Source organism: Trematomus bernacchii, unplaced genomic scaffold (assembly GCF_902827165.1).
Source record: "Trematomus bernacchii unplaced genomic scaffold, fTreBer1.1, whole genome shotgun sequence".
Lineage (NCBI taxonomy): Eukaryota > Metazoa > Chordata > Actinopteri > Perciformes > Nototheniidae > Trematomus > Trematomus bernacchii.
This window is the reverse complement of record NW_022987705.1, coordinates 2,677,351-2,698,154: the sequence shown is the minus strand read 5'-3', so window position 1 is coordinate 2,698,154 and position 20,804 is coordinate 2,677,351. Positions and strand designations below refer to the sequence as shown.

Sequence of the window (20,804 nt, the reverse complement as noted above, 5' to 3'; positions counted from 1 at the left end):
GCCACAGTAACCAGTTCAATATTTGAGGGAGCAAATCAGCTTATTAAGATTTAAGATCATTGACATGGATTGTTCAGTTGTGCCATTTACATGCATTGATCCAGTCCTGTATTATGAGACTACACAAGGTTAATAATCGAGCTGATAATAGCCAATTGCATAGGTTTATAGCTCTGAAAAAATGTGTTGCCCTTTTTATAGAATTATTGCATAAAACTACTTTAATTAAAACACATTCCTGACTCAATGCCAAATATTAATTCTGGTGAATGATTGACTTGTTTTCTGTTCTGTCATTTATTTAAACTACAAATCTATCGTAATGCTAACCTACAGTACGAGAACAATAGCCCTTTCCTTCCTTCTCTGTACACCTACATGTGCTGTACCGTACATACTATGTTCAGATTTGCCAATAACAGTTTTTTTTTTACCTTTGACTTCTGATTTTCTTGTTTATTTCTGGTACTATTCGCAACATTCAAGAGTTAATTTTGTTAGCAACCTTTCATGCTGTGCACCGGAAAAAAAACCTCTTAAATATTTGATTACATGCACCGGCTGCAGCCTGTGAAGGAAGAGTATTGCGGCCCAAGATAGCTGCAAATTACTGAATGATTCAAAAGGCCGTGCAAACTTAAACTGCCTCTACAAACAGCAGCATACAATTCACGCAGAGCAGGCCAATAGAAGAAAATGTAACAGTGCTCAGGTGAGGAAAAGGACAAACTTATTTTAAAACAAGTGTGTGTCTCTTGTTTAGGCTTTTTGTGATTTGATTTGAATGTTTTTTCTCGTTGGCCCATGACTTATTGTTCAATGTTTATTGTGATTTTAAAAAGACACATATTCCGGTCATTGATTGATATTGATTGTTGTGTTTTTTATCTTAATGTGTGCATATGTGTAAATGTGTCTGTTGATTGTGTATATAGGATATACATATTTGTATACATATCTGTATATTGTATAATTTTATATTCGGGATTGTTGGAAACGTCATTTTGATCTCTCTGTCTGTAAACACAAACTGAGTAAGATTGACATTAAAGTTGACTTTGACTTTGACTAATGTATCAATCCTGTATTCAAAGGGGTTGATTGTTATTTGGAGGATATCCAGCTCTGGTGGCAGCCGTGTATATTTTCATTTACACAACAGCTCAGAGTTGTTACTGGTCATCTTTTTGACCTCGGCCCAACACTGTACATGATGGCTTCTCCCTGAGGGATGCCATTACAGTCGAGTTAGTCAAAGGAACACAGCGGCGTACAGCTGACTGCAGTATGAACAGCTAAGGAGTAACACAAGAAAGATGGCTTCCTCTTCTGAACAAACTCATATCCAAATGGCAGTGACTTTCACAGTTGTTATCCTGTACATATTTCACAGCCTGTGCCGTGACTGTGGGCTTTTGAGTGTTTTTGACACGGCTCCAGCAGCAGGGGCAGGGATTCTAACAACTGCTGGGACATTCCCAACGGACTCATCTCTTTTAACTTTTCGGTGTTCCTCCTGCTTCCTGATCCTGATCATATACTGCCTCATTGTGGTGAAGGCAACATTCTTCAGTGGGTTGGAAAACTCAGACTCCTAATTGTCGGATAAGCGGCGAGATAAGGACTAAGCTGTGATTACAGAGGGTAAAGCCAAAATAATGTAAAGATTATTTTTTTTGTTAGACTGAGGATGTGTTTAGTTCGACATTTACTGTAAATTCTACTTTGTCATATCAGATTACATGCATAGTAAGTTTGGTTCTCACTGAACAAAGAGCTGCTTGCTGCTGGACAGTCATGGTACAGTCTAGTGATAAAAAGTACACTAATAATTTAGAAGTTTTTCAATTCTGTAACTAGCTAAATATCTAAAATGACCTTTTAAATTCATTGTGATAGCAACTTAAGAGGCTACTTCCTGTAAAACTCACTGAAGTTCATTCAATGGTCAAATTTAAGGACTAAATACTCTTGTAAATAAAGTGTTATGGTCTAGATATACACATCTATATATTTTAGAAAATATCAAAAACAACTCAAGCTTTATAGAAAAGTATGCAAAGTGTAATATCTGTGATGAAATAGGCTTTAAAATAAATAAATGTCCCTCTATTAATAAAGCTTCACACCACAATAATACGTTTACAGAACAAATTGTTCTTGGAAACATGTTGATTGCTTTAAGGTGTTTCTTAATCTTCTTGTAGTCATTACAAATCATCTGTTTAAGTCCAAATAAAAAGAGCCACTAACAGCTCCACTTTTATAGACCTTATATTCATTTCTTTGTTACAACGCATATTCTCCATTCAGTTAGACATTGATGTGGTTTAGGAATCCAACACAAATACCAAATGATCTCCGGGCTTAATATTGACAAATGCCACCAAACCCATAAGACATAAATGCATGTGTCCACTCTAAAAATAGTCTAATTCTGTTCTAAATAGTTTTGCTCCTCCAAAAGCAGCTTTCATCCCGTTTTACAAGCCTGAGATTACCAGAGATTACTGGATGTGACATTATGTATTAACTGAAAAACTAATCTGCGTTCTCACCCGCAGCATCCGACCCAATCCCTCTGTCTGAGGCGGATTTCAGCCAGCTGTTAGCAAGCTGCAGCAGCAGAGGATACCAATGGTATACAAAATAAAAAACCACCAATGTTTCTGTTATTATACAAAAAAAAGTGACTATTTTTCCCAGTTTCTCGCAATGGGAATACAAGAAGCCTTAGTTGATCAAAGTTGGCAGAAATAGCCGGACTTTCAAACAGCGCGCAGACGAAAAGAGAAAATATCCAACACTTAATGATACTAAATTTGCTTGTTTTTATAAATGATCTTTTTGTAATAATGTATTCTTAATTATTATGATAATAATATCTGTACGTCTAATTATAATTATATATTTTTCTTAAATAATAAACATTACAAAAAAAATGTGTAACCAGAAGATTACAAAAATGATTATTATTGATTGTTAAAACAAAATAAAAATTCAGAAAGGAGATAAAAGCCCGTTTTAAAATCCACATTGCAGTTTCGTCTTTGATGCAAAAAGATTTTATCCAAAAAGAGAGAAATCATGACTTTCTGACCCCTTTTCACTACTTCTGCTGAAATTACCCGAAACTACTTCCCCAGTCTCGACATTTTACAAATAATTTTAAATTGCAAGTCTAACTGAAGCAGTTTACAGTTTTATGGAGTACTAATTTGTTATATTACAAGCATTCAACTGCAGACTTGTTCTCATAGTTCTTATCCAGCTGAATTTAGAATAATCCCATTATTCTCCACGAGCCCAGACATTATTCTGTATTACAGAATGGTAATTTGTCATCCAAAGCTTGCTGTGGTGTGTGTGAAATCAAAGGGCATGTTAACAGACATTCAAAACGGTGGAAAAAATATCTGTCACAGTAGAGTGGTTAAACCCCTCGTGTAGAACTAAACTCATGTTAAACCACTCATAAAGTGTTTTAGTTCTGTGGTGAAGCGCAGAATTAGGAAGTGATAACAACTTAGTTTCCATGTCCAGAGCTTTTATAGGAAAACAGCGATGTAGCTCATCAAAGAGAGATCTTTTTAATCGAATGTGGATTTTCTGTTGTAATAGGAGTGTGTACAGTATAATTCAAGGTGTGTGTATTACTGTATTCTATCAAAACACAGCTTTCTTTTCACTTTCTCATATTAGCAATATCGACCATCCACAAATCTCACACAAATCCTGTCCTTTCTCTTTCTTAAGCTCAATATAAACTTTGGAGCAATATAAGTATTTTTGAATATATTATGATCAGTTTACACAAGGGAATAACATTTTATTTCAGTGTTTTTCCACAACTTAGAAGACAGAGATATCATACCATCAGGAAAGTTGGGATCTCCTTTTCTTAATAACTTTGTGTCATCAATTCTCTAAACCACTTTGCACTAAGCACGACCGAGTTCTGGCTACATGATGGGATGTTATACATTAGTGGTCATATAGGTGACTTCTCTGCCCTAAAAGCATACTGCTGATGGCTAACAATTTTTTAACGACAGCAGGCGCCATGCAAAATTCAAACCACTAGCCATCTTGAATGCTTTAATAGCACCGCACAGCTGTTCTAAGGTGAAAAGGTTCAATGAGTGTACAGTACACCACCTGCCCAGCACCAAATGATAGAGACATACAAGGTAAGTGGCCAACTAGCTACTGAAGAACCTTCAAGCTAGCTACAAACCAAATAGTATATATTTTTGCAGCTCTTGGTAGAGACCAAAAGAAACAAACAAGGAGAATAATGATTTCCATTCAATTGGCAAAAAAAACACAACTCCAAATAACGCTCGCTGTGTTATCTATAAAGCAACTGGAACACAAACTGTATCTTAAGTCAAAATGATGTTGTGATGCTAATCGGATTTGTGAATCTGATACTCGCTCTGCCGTTGTGGGACTTAGCATTCTGCCTTTAATATTTACTGATCATATATGGTATTCAAATATTCAACCGTCCATTTGATCTTGCTTTTACATGGCAACAGATATCATGTACTTATGTTTAACCACTAATGACCACCAGGGGGGAAGTTCATCTGTCATCACGCATATTGTTAGAAGCTACTTAACAGTTTAATGTAAGCAGTGGCTTCATTGAGATACCAATAGTATGTTTGCCTCCAAGCCTAGAAATGTATTAATGTTGGGCAATGCCAGCAAGACATTTTGGTTAGGGTATGACAGTTTGAAAAAAGATTTAGTATTGGTTTACAGCATGGATATTCTTTACAATATGCACCATGTCTTTAATAGAGCTGCAACAATTAGTGGACTAATCGATCAAGAGAAAGATAACTATCATAACTATTTTGATCATTGATTATCCGATAGAGTTTTCATGCAAAAATTGAATAAAATGCTGTCTTTCGCATCAAATCTGAAGATGTTGTGCTTTCCTATATTTAAGGTGTTTAAAGATATCGTAACTTGTTTAGACGAGTAAAGACTGACATGACAAAAATGAATCCTTTTTTGGAGCTCTATTCTTCACCCTGTCCAAGTTCCAGCTAACAGCAGATGTTGCACATAAGTACAATTGCACAACATAGCAGCTGCACTTCACTAGAAATTGCGTGACTAAACAAAAAGTATGTAAAAAAAAAAAATCACACTTAAGAACAAAAGCTATAGAAATGATCCTGTAGTATGATATTATGTTTGTGAATTATATATTCAGACCAATAATTATACTATGTTAGCTTTAAGTATTAAATATGTTTTTCTTGTTGGATAATGAAGCGTAGACTGATGTCATTTGAACAGACTGCTGAGATAACATCTCTTCAAAGTAAATGCTGAGAAGACCAAAGTTGGAGTAGAAGAGACATCTAAATTCCTCACTTCTGTTTTAGTCATCTAACCTCTGCAAGCATGCATCATTCTTCAGATTTCTGTGATGTTCTAAAAATATATATGAATCAACTGACACTGTAGTAGACTAGACAAAGTATTGGCTTTCACAAAAGGATACTACTACTACTACCAAACACAAATGCAAACAGATACCAACCATGACCCAGAATCAGTAAACCTCAACTCCATAAGAACAGATCAGTAACTGCGTAATTGACACATTTACATACACAGAAGATAGAGACCCAACATGCTCACTGTGTCATAATCGCATGTAAAACGATGTCTTGAGTGATTGTGCGAAAGCGCCTAATAGGAGGGACCAATTACTGAAAATGGCCATGCTCTTTTTTTTTTTCATACATCTTATAAATATACATCATCTTGTCAGAGTAGAGTAGCCGAGCGCAGATTCAGCGAAGCAGCAAGTCTACATCAATGACTCAGTGGGTGTTTCTCAATGTCGAAGACGCTTCCTTGGTAGCACATGTCTTCTGAGTCAGGTCCTTCAGAAGCGAGGCAAGAATCCTTCCTAGCCTCGGAAAGCGAAGAATTGTGGAACAGGCTAACAGGTGTGCAGGTGTGCGTCATATGAGAGGCCCCGCCTTAAATGGAACGCGACTTCCGCCAAAGATTTGGAAATTGGTCCGTGCGCAAAGCATTGTGGGGATTTTAAGACCGCGGAGTCTACACATGTGCAGCCTCGAAATTTCCCGCAACGAAGTACGCCGGCCTCGGTAGAATTCCAAGCATCCTGGACATTGGAACAGTCCTTCGGCGGGCACTCTATGACGTAGCATCCTTGAAATAGTGGCTCTGGAGCAGCCTTCCTCGACATTGAGAAACACCCAGTGAACATAGAAAACAATCTCAACAAACATACAGTTGAAACAAATCCATGCGTCCTGCTGGTCAACCTCATTAGCCTGTGCCCTTGGCAAGAGACAAAGCGTTGACAATTGAAAACACTTCAATCATTGTTATCTTAACAAACACACATCCTGTACACAACAGTTATCTTGTTGATGAGATACAGTCAATGAGCCCCTTTGTCACAATCAACAGCTGCCCTTGAATGCGCCATTAGGGCATAATGACCAGCCAGCCCTTCGGTTCATTCTGCTGCCAGATAGAGTTGTGGTTTAGCAGCAGAAGCCAGTAGCCATCAGCAGCTGTCCTTCATGTTCTATGTCTAGCTCTTCTAAAGCAGTCTCTCAATTCACAGAAAGATACATAGCTGGGGGCAAAATCCTGCCTGTCTACCACCTCAAAGCAGCAGCTGCGACCTGCATACAGTGGGACGGATTAATGATAAGAGCGCTTTCACAACAACACTGTTACATTCATTTAATTCACAGAAATAAACTGGCTTAATGAGTGATAAATAAATATGAGTGAGAAGTGTGAGGGCGGTTTCAGGGCGATGCGTTACTCCTCGACTCGGGTGACCTTTTTTTGTGCATGAGTGTTTGCACCGATTTCTACTGACACGATGCTCCCACCAGTCTGCAAACACCCACACAGTTGCATACACAAAATGCAATTATGTAGGTCTCCTCCAAGAGATCTATGGATAGACAAAAAAGCTTCCCAAGGTTGCATTACACAGACTTTGGTTTAGACTAAAACACTCTGGGCGTACTAAAAAATTCACAGCTTAAAAAAAGGCAGATTTGATCTACTTGAAATGACAATCACATAAGTACAGTGATGTCCGACTATTACAAATGAAAAGATCAATTGAGCTAGATATTCTTTTTGAAAGTGCATAAATTGAAGAAAAATGTGTAATAGGAGATTACCATGATCCCGCTAATGGATATGCTGGCCTTGTGAATCACACATAATGTCATTTCAGGGGGTCAGTGTATAGTCCACTATGAAATAAATGTGTTAATGTGTCTGGATTAAATGTTGGACAAACTTCAATGATGGTGTGTTGTCATCTGCAATGCCAGGAAACACTTGCAGCTATGAGTTTAGATACAGTAGCTGTCTGAGAGGTTTACAGTCAGTACTCTCTTTACTCTACAGTAGAATGATGGCCAGATACAACAAGGCCTGCTTGAGAAACTGGCAGCCAGTATGAGAAACATGAGCCTGTTTGTTGTCATCTATATCAGAAGAATAGTATTTTCCTTCCTTCTTTGGCTGGAACCTAGAGCTCCCAGCTGGGTCCTCCTTAGGAAAGGGTGCAGGTGGCAAGCCCTTTAGTTAGCCTGTTTTCCAGGCAGCCGGAAGACAACACCTGCATCACTTTGAGACTTGTACAGTTTGTACTCTCAGTCCCCTGGTAAACACACTTGGGAGCTTTCTTTGTATCTGCACAAGAGGGAATCGAGGCCAATTTTAAATGTGTGCTAAGCGGCCATAGAAGCAGTTTTTGGACCCAAACAAAGATGCATATGCAGCAGTTCAAGTTTAATAGCGTGACAAAATATAAGCTTTTTAATATAGTGTTTGTGACTTAATATGAAGTAAAGAAGCAACAGAACATTGTTGATATTGCGTCCCTGCTGAATGAAGGAGGAAGATCAAGAGGCCACGGAAACACAACTGTGTATCTGTCTTTATGAAAGGCAATGTTTAGACTGCATGATAAGAGACGAGTGATTAGATAAATTACACTGAGTGAGACGCCGCTAAACTACAATTACCTACCAGAGAAACCCGAGCTATGTTGTTGGGTACTTTGAACTAAATAAATGAGATCTTCAGAGGCCCAGGGAGCGGGCGTGGCAGCTCTCCCAGGTAACAGACTGTGGTGATTGTGCCAGTGGGATCACGTCACTGACAAACCCGAGCTTAATGCCAGAAGAATCCACGGGGGATGTTTGGGCTGTTCAAGGTACTCAACAGGTGAAAAGGTCCATTTTGTGTTACCCCTCTATTGGGATGATGAGTTTGAAAGCCAGAGTGAGTGAGGCAAAATCCAGAGAGGGGAGCATTTGTGTCTCATGAGTACAGCATAAGAGGATTTAAGAAGGCAATGGAGGGCACACATCATTTTCTAGGCCACAACTCCCGAGTGAGTGTGTGTACCCTGCTGCACAGTTTGAAGTTGTGTTGTAGGCTGACTAGTATGGGACATAAGTAGTACAAAAGGAGTGGCTCTGTGAAAAGCACTGTGTTTAAGGATGCAGTCACTGACACCACTTTATAATTAATGTAGTAGAGACACATTTTACCCACTGGAGAACACCAGGAAAGACACTTTGTAGCATTTGAGCAGCCGACAGGTGGCTCTAGCATATCTTGTGACAGAGCTCCTGAACAGTACATGCTTTTTGAAACACTAATGTGTTTACTGCATGAACACCATGCACTGCAACAATATTCTGCATTGTTCTTAGTCAATTACTTTCAGTGCCTAAATGAAATAATTAGCCATGAAGGAGAGAGAGACAGCGAGAAGCCATTGTTCACTAAACCATATAAGTAAGTAGTAAGTAAAGTACACTTAAATAAAAGCCTTATTACAAATAAAATGTGTCTGGTTCGATGTGAGGTTTCTCCCCAAGGGTGACATCTGCTGACCAAAGCCCATTCCTGAACCACTTGTGCATAAATCTTAAAAAATACTAAAGTGATGGGTGGTAAAGTATATATATTCTGATATTTTTAAACAGCAACCCCATCGGTTTCTTTAAGACTACACCACACACTGCTAGCTCTGAGCATGCATAGAAGATACATGTCTGAGGACTTGGTCTAAGATAAGCTACACCAAAGTGTGGGGTATTAAAGAATTAAAGCAGGGTATGAGCCTAAATATAGCCTGAGAACCAATTTGCTTAGGGCAGCGTGATTTTCCACACGTGATACCGGTGATACAGGCCGCTGTCCCTGGTCCTGAAATTGTACCGGGTCCATAAATGCATGTGCTCGATGTTTAGAGAGGAAGCCGGTTCAATGCGGGGAATACAGACATCTGTACAGTATATGCAGACTAAAGGTTAAATATGCATAAGCATGTGCATGAAACGTACAGTATAATGCGGGTTTGCAGGATGCAGATAGTTTGACTACACACCAACTGCAATTCCTCACAAGCAACAGTGCGAGGCGCATGTCTGATGCAGTTCAGGGAGAGAGAATGGGAGAGAGAAAGAGAGAAAGAGAGTTTGATTGATCATGTGGGCTATGGGAGCCTGCGAGAGTTGTCGAAAATTGCTGCATAGACGCCCCTTAGGCACCTATCTGGTACCCACTGACTCGAAACAATACTGTTGCCATAATAACCACAATTCACCAGAGTGCCCGTTACCAAAAGCCCTAAAAGCCAGGGAGCCGTTAACAGACCGTTCATTCTTCCGGGTTGGACTTCACCGGTAATCCACAATACATTAACTTACCGCAGTCCTCACACAAGATCTTCCCAACATCCTTTTTTAGGCTCTTCACACTCGTGTCCCGAGGCGCAAACGATGCCTTGAAAACCAATGGCTCGTCAGTGGGGTCCATGAAAAAAATGTACTTGTGGTTCTTCTTCACTTTGGTACACGGAGCCTCAGATCCAAATTCCCCCACGGTGACGAGCTGTTCTCGCTCCAGACCCCCGCTGTTAAGGGGCCAAACATCCAGCACTTTGACATTCACACGGTACCGCTCCGCGGAGACGTTCACAGGCGTAGACTGCACCTTGCCCTCGATCACCACGGCGGATTTGTAAACCTGGTCCTGCAGGGAATTCAAACTCGGGGAGTAGCAGGCGAATGAGACCCCGATGACCAGCATGGATAAATGTACTGAATCAAGCCTCATGCCGCCTGCTTTGGCTCGGTGGTCGCTGGTCGCGTTGCGGCAGGGCTCTCTGGGCTGCGGGGCGATGGAGCTGGGTTGAATGAAGAGACAGCAAGTAGGCTCCAGTAGCACGGCAGCGCGGCAGACCTTGCATAAGTGTCCATGCCATCGGGATCCGCTGCTTTTCAAAGTGATTTTCAATGGGTAAACAGCAGCTTTGAAACGGGGGAACCGCGGGACGATGCTGGGTTTCAAATCCAGTCACAGCTTACTGCTAATAATAAGGCATTGTAGGTAGGCTAAGCGCGGAATCGGCGGATTCTCCCCTCCAGAAGATGCCCCCTATGCTGCCATAGTAGCCTTAACTGCAAGACGACGCCACTCTTATCTTTGCCCAAAAATTGCAGTGGTGGGGTACCGCTATGATGGTTTTCTGTATCATCTGCAGCGGAGGGAAAAGACGCAAAAATGCTGCAGTGAACCACAAGTTTGGTAGTCCAGTCGCAAAACATAAGCCACGTTTCTTTCCAAAAAATAAAACAATATCTCTGGTCGGAAGCTATAACGCTAACACGGCGCCTTCCACCGTGGCTCTCTCTCCGCCTCCCCCACTAACCACAGACGGAGAGAAAATAATGCCGATTGCCAAGGGGCTCCGTCAACAAAAACGCAGGATTGGAGCACTGATATACAGGCAACCGATGGACCAAAGGGTCGATCTCCTCTCTCCCAAAACCCAGTTACTGTATGTCAATCACTCCATGGTGTTTTATCAGCGGTGATCTCACGTTATAATGAAACAAACGGAATCCTAAATCCACGACTGTTCCTCCTCAGCATCGCATCTTACTGTAGCCAAGGCATTACTCCAAAAAACGAAATATGTTCACGGTGAAAGATGCAGCTGCATATATAGTCCGGTGGGCCTAAAAATCATATGGCTGCGATGACTAAGGCTGCGAAAGCATTTCAGATTCTTCAAGAGACTGTTTTGAATGAGTTTTGCGTCTCATCCCATTAAGTCATGCCCTGCATTCAGGTCACATTCGCTGCTCAGCCTCTAAAAAAACTGATGTTGAAGCACTGCATTAAATCCATACAGCTAAAACAGCAGCAAAATTGGGGTCCAAAGCAAAGAAAAAAAAAACACTTAAAAATAAAACATTTAAAAAGTAAGTTTCTCTGGGTTTTTGGTATTATATTCAGATTTTTTAACACAATATCTCCCATGAAGCAGTTAAATACATGCCAACTAAAGAAAAGAAAAAATAAATCCATAAAGTGTGGATGATATCTATAGCAATGTTAACGTCAATTTATGATTGTAATGTTTAGCTTAGTCTAAATTGAATGCGGATACAGAATGTTGCACTGACAGTATTCACAAAGAGCGACATCTGCTGTCCACACAGTATTTATGAGCTATTTGACACACTTGATGTAAATGCTGCTGTAAATCAAACAGAAAAAAGTACTAAATAATAAAAAGAAAGCACCCACATTTGAATTCGTTCATACAACATATGCTCAGTGTGGACTATACAAATTCACGTGGCCTAGTTTAGGAAAATACATGTTGCAATTAAAGAACCCTAAAACTCAGAACAAGCAAATGTCTATTGTAAATGTATAAGACACAGCTACAACTATTATCTGTTTTCATCTGTACGCAGACCTAACAGACCTGGCTGCTCTCCGTGGTGCTGAAATCCTACAAAGCCTTTAAATGTAGAGTAGACTATAGATTAGACCTGTATGCTTATGTAAAACAAGGTATAACATATTGTATTACTGAACTGATTGTGAACTGAATCCCTTTTTCCCGTAACAACTGCTCATGTGCCTTTTTAAACAACACTAATCACAGAAGAGAGAGCAGGCTTCGTGCATGGATGCAACAATAGCTCCCTGACAAATCCAACATGGAGAGTGAGACACGTAACATATTATCAACCTGAAATTGTAAGAGGTGTTAACAGCAAAGCTTACTTTCTTTTTGAGACAGTGCCCTTTATAACAGTTGCAGAAACTGTTGCCTTACCTGTAACCACCAGAAGGCAAAGCTGCAACTCCTCAGTAGAACCAAGGGGGGGCGCTAGTCTTCGGAGTTCCCACAGTGCGTGTTGACATCAGAGGTGAAGCGTGCGGCGTTGAACTTGTGCGTGTGTTGCTTTCCGTGCCACGACTCGCCGTTCCTTGTCCATCTTGTGAAGCAAGCAGAATCAGTCGGTCGAGGTGTCATACAAAGGCCTGGCAGCCACATACATGTGTCTAACGCCTCGCTTGGTCTTCCGCAGCACGCCTTCGATGCTGTAGGCGCTCCCCTCTGCAGACTGAGCGCTGTAAGGTAGGTTATGGGATCTTGCTAGGTTGCAATGACGCTATATGTACATGTCATCTGTATTGTTACCGCGTCCTGCAGCAGTTAAGTGTCCTAACGTGCAGCCAAGCATATGAAATCGCTCCAAAGAGTGTACAGAAGCAGAATATACAGCATACGGTCGTGCGTCGGACATAATAAGCCGGCTGCATTTGAAGCAGCGTCACTGCATTCCGGTGTTGGGATGTAGGGCAAAAACTTTGAGAGCAGACCACAAAGGCTGCCCTTTAATAAACTGCGACGACAGATTTGTTTTTCTTTTAAAAAGGTCAAATCTGTGTTAGACGTCATTCAAACAACTGATTCATATTCACGATTGAAAAAGATTCTGAAAATGGTGCATGTAGGCTATCCATTCACGATAGATTAACTACATTTGACAGGTTGTTTGTTGTGTGCTGGAGTATCTAAGAAACCACGAAACAGAGACAGGGCGAGGGTCCCTCTGCAGCCTATTAGGTAACCCAAGGAAATGAGGCAGACATATCACATGTCCAAGGACGTTTTGGATTATAAAGTAGTGTCAAACTCTAAATGTGGATTTTTTTTATGGGTAATTAGAGCCTAAAGAGAATATTATATTGTACGCAAATACAGTCTGTATTATAACAAAACGAAGAGACCATCTCAGTCAGAGTTTAAGTAACTTACCTACTTTGCATGCATCCAGGCTCGAGTTTATCACACACCTGGTTGAGAAAAACATAAAACAAAAAAAAGGGATCACGTCACGCAAAAAGGCTAGCGTTGCTTCAACAATATAAATAAATCAAAAACATTTAAAGCGTGGGTAAGGGATGTTGAGATGAGGGTAAACCAGCAAACGGCTAACAAAGCCTCAGTAGGCCTATATGGACATTACAATCCTACGAGGTACATGAATAGCCCTCTTTAATTACTTTAATATGATTTGCTTGCGTAAATGTTGGTTGAGCTGACTAATAATGTACTCACTTATTTAACATTTCTCCAAACATTATTTTGAAAAACGAGACGTGACAAATGCTGTGGAGCTGATCAGGAGGCCGGGCGACGTTCGCAGGGCATATCTGAATAATTTCCACAACATATGTAAACTTAAATCAAAGAGTTAAAGAAGAATTCAGGTAAAGTATGATAGCCCCCTATAGGCCGGCATGCCTCCTCACATGAAGGATGAACCAAATAAGTACGAGTAAACCACTCACTTTCAATACATTAACGTTATTTCTTATTCCCAATGGCTTTTCAATTATCAATAATAAATCCAAACAATGTAGTTCTCTAAAATGATAATACATGTTGAACTTTATTTCCATTGTATGAAAAAATATATATATATATATAGTATAAATAAATCTAATGAATGTAAACATTTTAAGGGTATCTTAGTTTGTGCGTCAGACTTCCTTTAGTTCCACTCAGGCCTGCTGGCACTTTATGAAGCTTACACTAAAGAAAAAGTCCACGTTTATTTATCATTAACAATTCTGTCATCGTGGAAATTTTTATTATTATTTTATATATAAAATAACATACGCTGTTGAGACATCAAAACACCTAAAAAGGCTAATCAAAGATCTAATTCCAGAAACGGACCATCTATCATTAGGCGATAACAATAAACTTGTTTTAAGCCAAATAAAATGTTAAAATTATGAATGCTTTCACTTGCATACGAATAAATGTGGCGTGCATACCAAATATTCACTGAAAGAGTTCTTATTCAGCGTTGTATGTAAAGGATGGTCAGCTGGCCTGTTCCCCTTAGCGGCTAAATATCCACTAAACATCTGCTTCTATTAAATATTTTCATTTGACTTTGGGGGCGGGGGGGGGGTGCGCTAGTGACTTATCCGACCGGCCCACATCGGTAGGCTACCGGCCCATCGGGATTCGTCCCGAACGTCCCGATGGCCAGTCCGCCACTGGCTGTTCCCCATGGGCCATAGCGGCTAAATATCCACTTAGTGCTCATGCGTAATCATCTGCTTCTATTAAATATTTTCACTTGACTTTATTGACTGGAATTATTAACACGTAGCACTAGCAAGTAATGGCAAAGTTATTTGAGAGAAATATTAACATACATTTCCATATCATACATTCATCCACAGCAGCAGCAAATTGGCACCATGCATCGAAATAACGCCAAAGAGGCAAAGAAGCTTTAAGTGAAATGTTTGCGCTATCAAATGTGTTTACAGGTGGACCAGAAGGAAGAACATTACAGTGGAGAAAGTATCGTCAGCATGGGAATAGTATTTTAACAACTGACCAAAAACAGGTATGGCTACATTAAAAGTGTCGTGTGTAGCCTAATAAAATGTGTTAAAATCCGTTGATTGTTTTTGTTTTTTGGAGTAGACATGCATGCAAAACTAGAATAGTCAACTGTAATCACAATAAGAAAGAATTAAGAACAGAAATGTTGAGCTTTTTGCAATCACATTTGGATTCAATAACAATATGCATACATCATCCTCTTTTGACAAATCGTGTGTTTATAGGGTCCTACAGTAGGCCTAAACATAGCCACCAGTCTTTTCATACACTATGCCGTAAAGCACAGTCAATTATGGCTTGCGGCACAATTGACATCAGCTGTCTTTAAATGCGATTGCAGCCTGCAGTCAGGTAGCCAATATGCAGCTTAAAAATGAAGAAGAGGTGGGCCTAAACAGCAGCACTGCCACTCACTGCCACAACACACTCAGACTGAGCACCTGGACGAGGACACATTCACATCAACCTAACGACGGTAAGCTATGGACTGGCGTCATAAATTAGATAACTTAAATAAAAAATGATTTACCTTGATGGTCTCTCCAATGCCAAAGATACACCTAAGTAATCCTTTTATTCCATGTGTGCTTCTCGTGAGCGCGCTTGTGGCAGTCAGGGACAGCGTGCTGGTCGTTTAGGCCCAGATAGAGTTAAAATGTGGCGAATCTGCGAGTCTGAACGAAAGGCCTAATAAGCAAACGGAAAGAGTTTTTATTAATTTATTTTCGTGAACATTTGGATTATCATATGAATTCAGTCTGCAGTTGCTGAAGGTAGGCCCACCAGCTTAACTCGTCTGATTTCAAACCCTAAAGGTTGATTAAAAATCGATTTTAATTTTGACTCGAGTTAAAAAAAGTCACATTTACATAATGACACCAACTAGTCTGGCCTACTATGGTGAGGTGGCTCTGAATCCTTGCATTCCTAAAACTACAAACATTTGGGTTGAGGGCTTTTCCCTTCATCTCATTGCCATGCCAGAAAAGTAAATGTTGAATTAAATATGAGAGAATGAATTGAATGTGTTTTGAAAACAAATATAGTGATGTTTCTTAATTCACAGGTGTAGTATCAAGTTTAAAAATAGCCTAATTTACACGCAATGCAGAGTCGCCTGCCATAGGCTATTTAGTATGCCTAGGCCTTAGCCTTCATTGTCGTTAAAAAATATAATTAAAAAACGGTGATCGTGACTAGCTTAGGGAACGAAAGTCTTAACAATTTGGCTCAAGGGACTTGTTTGTCATGACAGAAGTTTCCCATGAGTTGAGTCAAAAGAAATGAATGAGTTTGGCAAACATGTGTGTAGCCTAGCAGTAAACTATTGTCATGATACCTTATCATTGACTAATTCGTAATGTATAAGAATATTGAGCATATTAAACATGCACAGAGCTGATGTAACCAGTGTTACTTGGAAAGATGAGCATTTTTCCTCCTACTTTTTGAAACAGAGGGCAGGCTACAGTCTTTCCTAGGTTGCAAACCCCCCGTCATTTTCAGAGGCTCTTCCGGTGAATCGAAACTTAACCAGTGCTAGGAGGAGTTGCATTTCTTCCAAACAACCCTTGTTTCATTTGCGTTATGACAGCCTATGATAATACACCCTGTGTGAGGGAGAAAACAGCGTCCTTCTCGCTCTGCATAATGTTTTCCCCCTCGCCTCTTTATACCTCTCTGTGTAGATCTCGCGAGAGCTCCGGCGTTCTCGGTGACTGGCCGTGGCTTTGCAGCAGACAGAGGGAGAAGGCAGGCAGGCAGCATCATGGCGGACAGAGACAGTGGTAGTGAGCAGGGAGGAGCAGCCACGGGCCCAGTCTTCGGTTCCGTGCACCCCGCGACAGGAGGGGCGGGCTCGGCTACCGGGCTCCAGCATGAGACTCAAGAGCTGGCGTCGAAGCGAGTTGACATCCAAAACAAACGCTTCTATTTGGACGTGAAGCAGAACGCGAAAGGCCGCTTCTTAAAGATAGCAGAAGTCGGGGCCGGTGGAAACAAGAGCCGCCTGACTCTCTCCATGTCGGTGGCTGTCGAGTTCCGTGACTACTTGGGGGACTTCATCGAACATTATGCGCAGCTGGGTCCGAGCAACCCGGCTCTGGTGCAAGATGAGCCCAGGCGAGCACTCAAAAGCGAGTTCTTGGTCCGGGAAAACCGCAAATACTACATGGATCTGAAAGAGAACCAGAGGGGTCGGTTTCTGAGGATTCGACAGACCGTTAACCGGGGGCCCGGTTTGGGATCCACGCAAGGCCAGACCATCGCTTTGCCGGCCCAGGGACTTATTGAGTTTCGTGACGCTTTGGCTAAACTTATTGACGATTACGGTGTAGAGGACGAACCTGCAGAGTTGCCCGAAGGGTCATCATTGACTGTGGACAACAAACGGTTTTTCTTCGACGTCGGATCCAATAAGTATGGTGTGTTCATGAGGGTTAGCGAGGTAAAGCCAACCTACCGCAACTCGATTACCGTGCCCTACAAAGTGTGGTCCAAATTTGGGAATACTTTCAGTAAATATGCCGAAGAGATGAAGAAGATCCAGGAGAAGCAACGGGAGAAAAGGGCAAGCGAGATGCAGCAACAAGAGGAGATGCAGCCAGACGATGGAGAAGAGGATTGATATAGATAGCAAAAAAACATGAAAGAATAACGAAAAATAACAAGAGAAATATAATTAAAAACTCTACTGTATAAAGAAAGAAATCTAAAGATTTAACTGTAATGGTTTAACTCCAAGGGAGCATCACCCACAATATAAGAAACCTCCACAACCTGACAGTTATGACATGTTGTCACTCATTGCTGGATGTTATCCCACTTATCCACCATTAATACAGTAACAGGCTGCTAAACAAAGTAATAACATTATATTTGAACATTGTTTCCTACTTGACAAACAATATTGAACTGAGTGTTTATTTCCCTTATTAACAGAACTTTTGTACCAGTTAAAGCTATTGTAAAACCACAAAAAAATGGTGTCTGCAATGTTCAAGAGGAATTATTGCTGAGGACAACCCGTTTCTTTTTCATGTGAGCTAATGACTTCAGCACAAATCAGATAATTTAATTTAAAAAACCAAAATTCCAAAACTTTGTAAGAGGTTGTCACATGTACATGCCATTCTATTTACTTTTTACATGTGAATAGAGATGTGTTTACACATAAATCATATGAGGGCTAGGCCTGCTTCGGAAACCGGTTAGATGTCATGCAGTATAAAATAAACGTATAGGCATTTCATCAAATGAAATAAGTGCTCTATTTCTCGTGCAATATGCATTGCATACAAATCAAATATATTGAACTGATTAATGGATCTTCACATGATGACGTTTGCCTGAGGCATTCAAAGAAATATTAATATTGTAATTTTGTTTCAGTTTAAATTGTTGCCATGCAGATGGATATATTGTAGACCTTTTTGTGTCTCGTTGTTAATGCAATGTGTTAATTTTAAAGGTACTAAATGTGTAATCGATAGAGGAAATTCTTTGACATGTTGCAAACGGCCTGAATTAGCAGATTACTGAATAAGACAAACGCCCTACACTGATTTGACTTGGTGGTCTGAAAAAAGAGGCAAAAAATCAGCAGAGCATTATTTTGGTTTGTACATCTAAAGCATTTTGTGATCTGTTCAGTCATAAAAGTCCAAATGTTGCCAAGGAGTGCTGTTGCTGCATGTTAATCTCCACTAAGATACATTTAGTTGGTTTCCCTAAAATATTGGACCAAGGACCCTTCCCTATATATATCTTTATCTGCCTGCAGTGTATGAATCTCAAGTTTGAGTACAGAGTGATTTCCATTCAAAGGCTAGGTGTTGTTGTAGGGAAAGTTGTTTCAGAGCGCATTCGAAAGGAGCAGCCTCGCAAACAGAAATCAAAACATTGCCATTACACTATAGGTAGAAAGAAACCAAGGTGAAAGGGGTTCAATTCAGTCAGTGGATTTGCACATTCCTACAAGTTTAAGATCTCAAGGTGTGAAGTTCAGTGGTGCTATCTGGACACGTAGCACCACTTGAGATTTGTTAGCCCATATATCTACCTGCCGGGGCTGATCAGATTCTGTCTAGGTCTATTTGTAAATATTTGGGCTGCCACGTGGAAAACAACTGGTTCTTAACCAGTTCAGTCGCATCTCATAGATGTGTGATAGCAGTTCTATAAACTCTGTCAGTAAACTCCAGAGAAACTGGCAACAATCAGATACTGTCAGATGTTCCACAGCAAAGAATTAATTGATTGCTCCCATGTTTAGATTGACTGGAAACCAGCAGACTAGACAGCTCTTGACCACCTATTTCTGGAGCTTATGGTATAGCCTAAATGATACCTGATTGGGAGCATCCTCTTCAGCATATAAACAACCCGGTGCCTTACACGCTCTGCATGCTTACACGCTGGCCTGATGCTTTGGATCGCAGTTTGGCTTCTTTTAGTTATTGTTTCCTCTCTTTCTTCCATTATTGTGTCCCAGCCCTCTTGTTCGCTAGTGCACGACTCGTGGTGCTAAAAAGGGTTTGTAAAAAAAAAAACTCTTAAGAAAAAAACTTGGTGCAGAATTCTTTTTTCTGCTACCTTCCTTCTTAACTTATTTGCCATCCCCATTCCCTAGCCATCCAGGTATCGGCCTACATGTAAACATGGAAGGGGGTGGACACCTAGATGAGAGGTGATGCAGAGGAGTTGGCTCTTTACTAGCCTAGCGCGTTAGCAGGGAGAGCAGGGGCAGATTGGGAACATTCGGTAGTACGCTGAAATGCTATGAGTTGTTGTTTGGAAGCCAGCCCCCTTTGAAATGCTCCTTCTGTGGCTTGCTATGTGTTAGTTGTAAGTCGCTCAATTAATGGGGAGCAGCAAGCATGTCTTGTTTTTTTCGTTTTACGAAGTTTTACCTTTCAGCGTTATTCCACATTATTTGTAATTTTGGAATGTTTGTGCCCACAAAAAAAAAAAATCTATTTTTTCTGTGCAACATTTCATCACTGTGTGCAATATCGTATGTGCCAATGGTGGCAATATATGTATATCAATTAAATATATAATTACTATTGTAAAGCATGTGGCTGAATTCCATGTTTATTTCTCATGAGGAGTTATATGCCTTTATTTGCACTCAAAGCTCCATCCTGGAGGAAATAGTAAACCAAGGTCTTAGCAGCCTGTTGGGTTAAGCAGTTCACATACGTACTTTAACTTGAAATAGAACAATGTCACTGCAAGTATGCCTCTCTTTAGGAAAAAGGTAAACTTGGATGGGTTGTTGAAGGTAGACTATAAACACACAATGGAGCTTTATTTTGTGAAAAGGAAAACTTTAAAAAAAAATACAATACAGTGAAATCTCCATTTTAGCTTTAAGCTAAGAAAAGGTGCTTCAGTCCAATTCTCATTAAGGTGTATGGTGAACTGTCTTCAGTGGTTGTTGTGTGTAGCACTTTGCTTTTTTCCAGGTTAATAAAATGCCTGACCAATACTTGTTTAAAATGATCTCAACAAAGAATGTCCTTTTTTGTTTTTAAAGATAAAGAAGTATTTGATTTGGTTTTGATGCATTATATATAATTTATGTACATTTGACAAATTTCAAAAATAAATTTAATTTACCCAATGAGGGAAAATCTACATTCAGAATGTATGTGTTTTTTGTTTCATTTCTTGTTGGGAGAAAAAAAACGTCCCCAAATGTCGACAATTCACTGAGGAAAAGTACGTTTAATTTTGATGTAGTGTTGTCCACAATGTCTACATTTACAATGATACTAATTACTAAAGCTTCATTTTACAGCCTTTTAAAATGCAAACTTTGCAATGACAAGTTACTGATTACTCATGTCTTAGAGATTTCTACATAAGTACTGTATGTATAATACCAGGCTGTAAAATAAAGCATTACCTTGTTCTCTAATCATCTGGACTATGCTATTTGTGACCATCCGTTAGCAAAGAATGCTGTTCTTTGAGCTTTACTTCTCATATAAGGCTATAGAAA

The 20,804-nt window shown here is 40.1% G+C and overlaps 2 protein-coding genes across 3 annotated transcripts in view; one reads left to right on the top strand and one right to left on the bottom strand.

Annotated features, from left to right (window-relative positions):
- Nucleotides 1–10,173, bottom strand: part of nrg2a (neuregulin 2a) — a 66,725-nt gene extending 56,552 nt beyond the window's left edge. The window contains exon 1 of the mRNA XM_034140152.1: nucleotides 9,765–10,173. Within this exon, the coding sequence (XP_033996043.1) occupies nucleotides 9,765–10,173 (409 nt within the window). The remainder of the gene's footprint in view (nucleotides 1–9,764) is intronic.
- Nucleotides 10,174–12,301: 2,128 nt separating this feature from the next.
- Nucleotides 12,302–20,722, top strand: puraa (purine-rich element binding protein Aa). 2 transcript variants are annotated; one of them, XM_034140157.1, is made up of 3 exons: nucleotides 12,302–12,499; nucleotides 14,719–14,798; nucleotides 16,486–20,722. In XM_034140157.1, the coding sequence occupies exon 3, from the start codon at nucleotides 16,566–16,568 to the stop codon at nucleotides 17,421–17,423; it is 858 nt and encodes a 285-aa protein (XP_033996048.1). In that variant the 5' UTR covers nucleotides 12,302–12,499; nucleotides 14,719–14,798; nucleotides 16,486–16,565; the 3' UTR covers nucleotides 17,424–20,722. The 2 variants fall into 2 exon arrangements, with proteins under 2 accessions (XP_033996048.1, XP_033996047.1); XM_034140156.1 differs by lacking the exons at nucleotides 12,302–12,499; nucleotides 14,719–14,798 and adding an exon at nucleotides 15,143–15,272.
- Nucleotides 20,723–20,804: the final 82 nt, after the last annotated feature.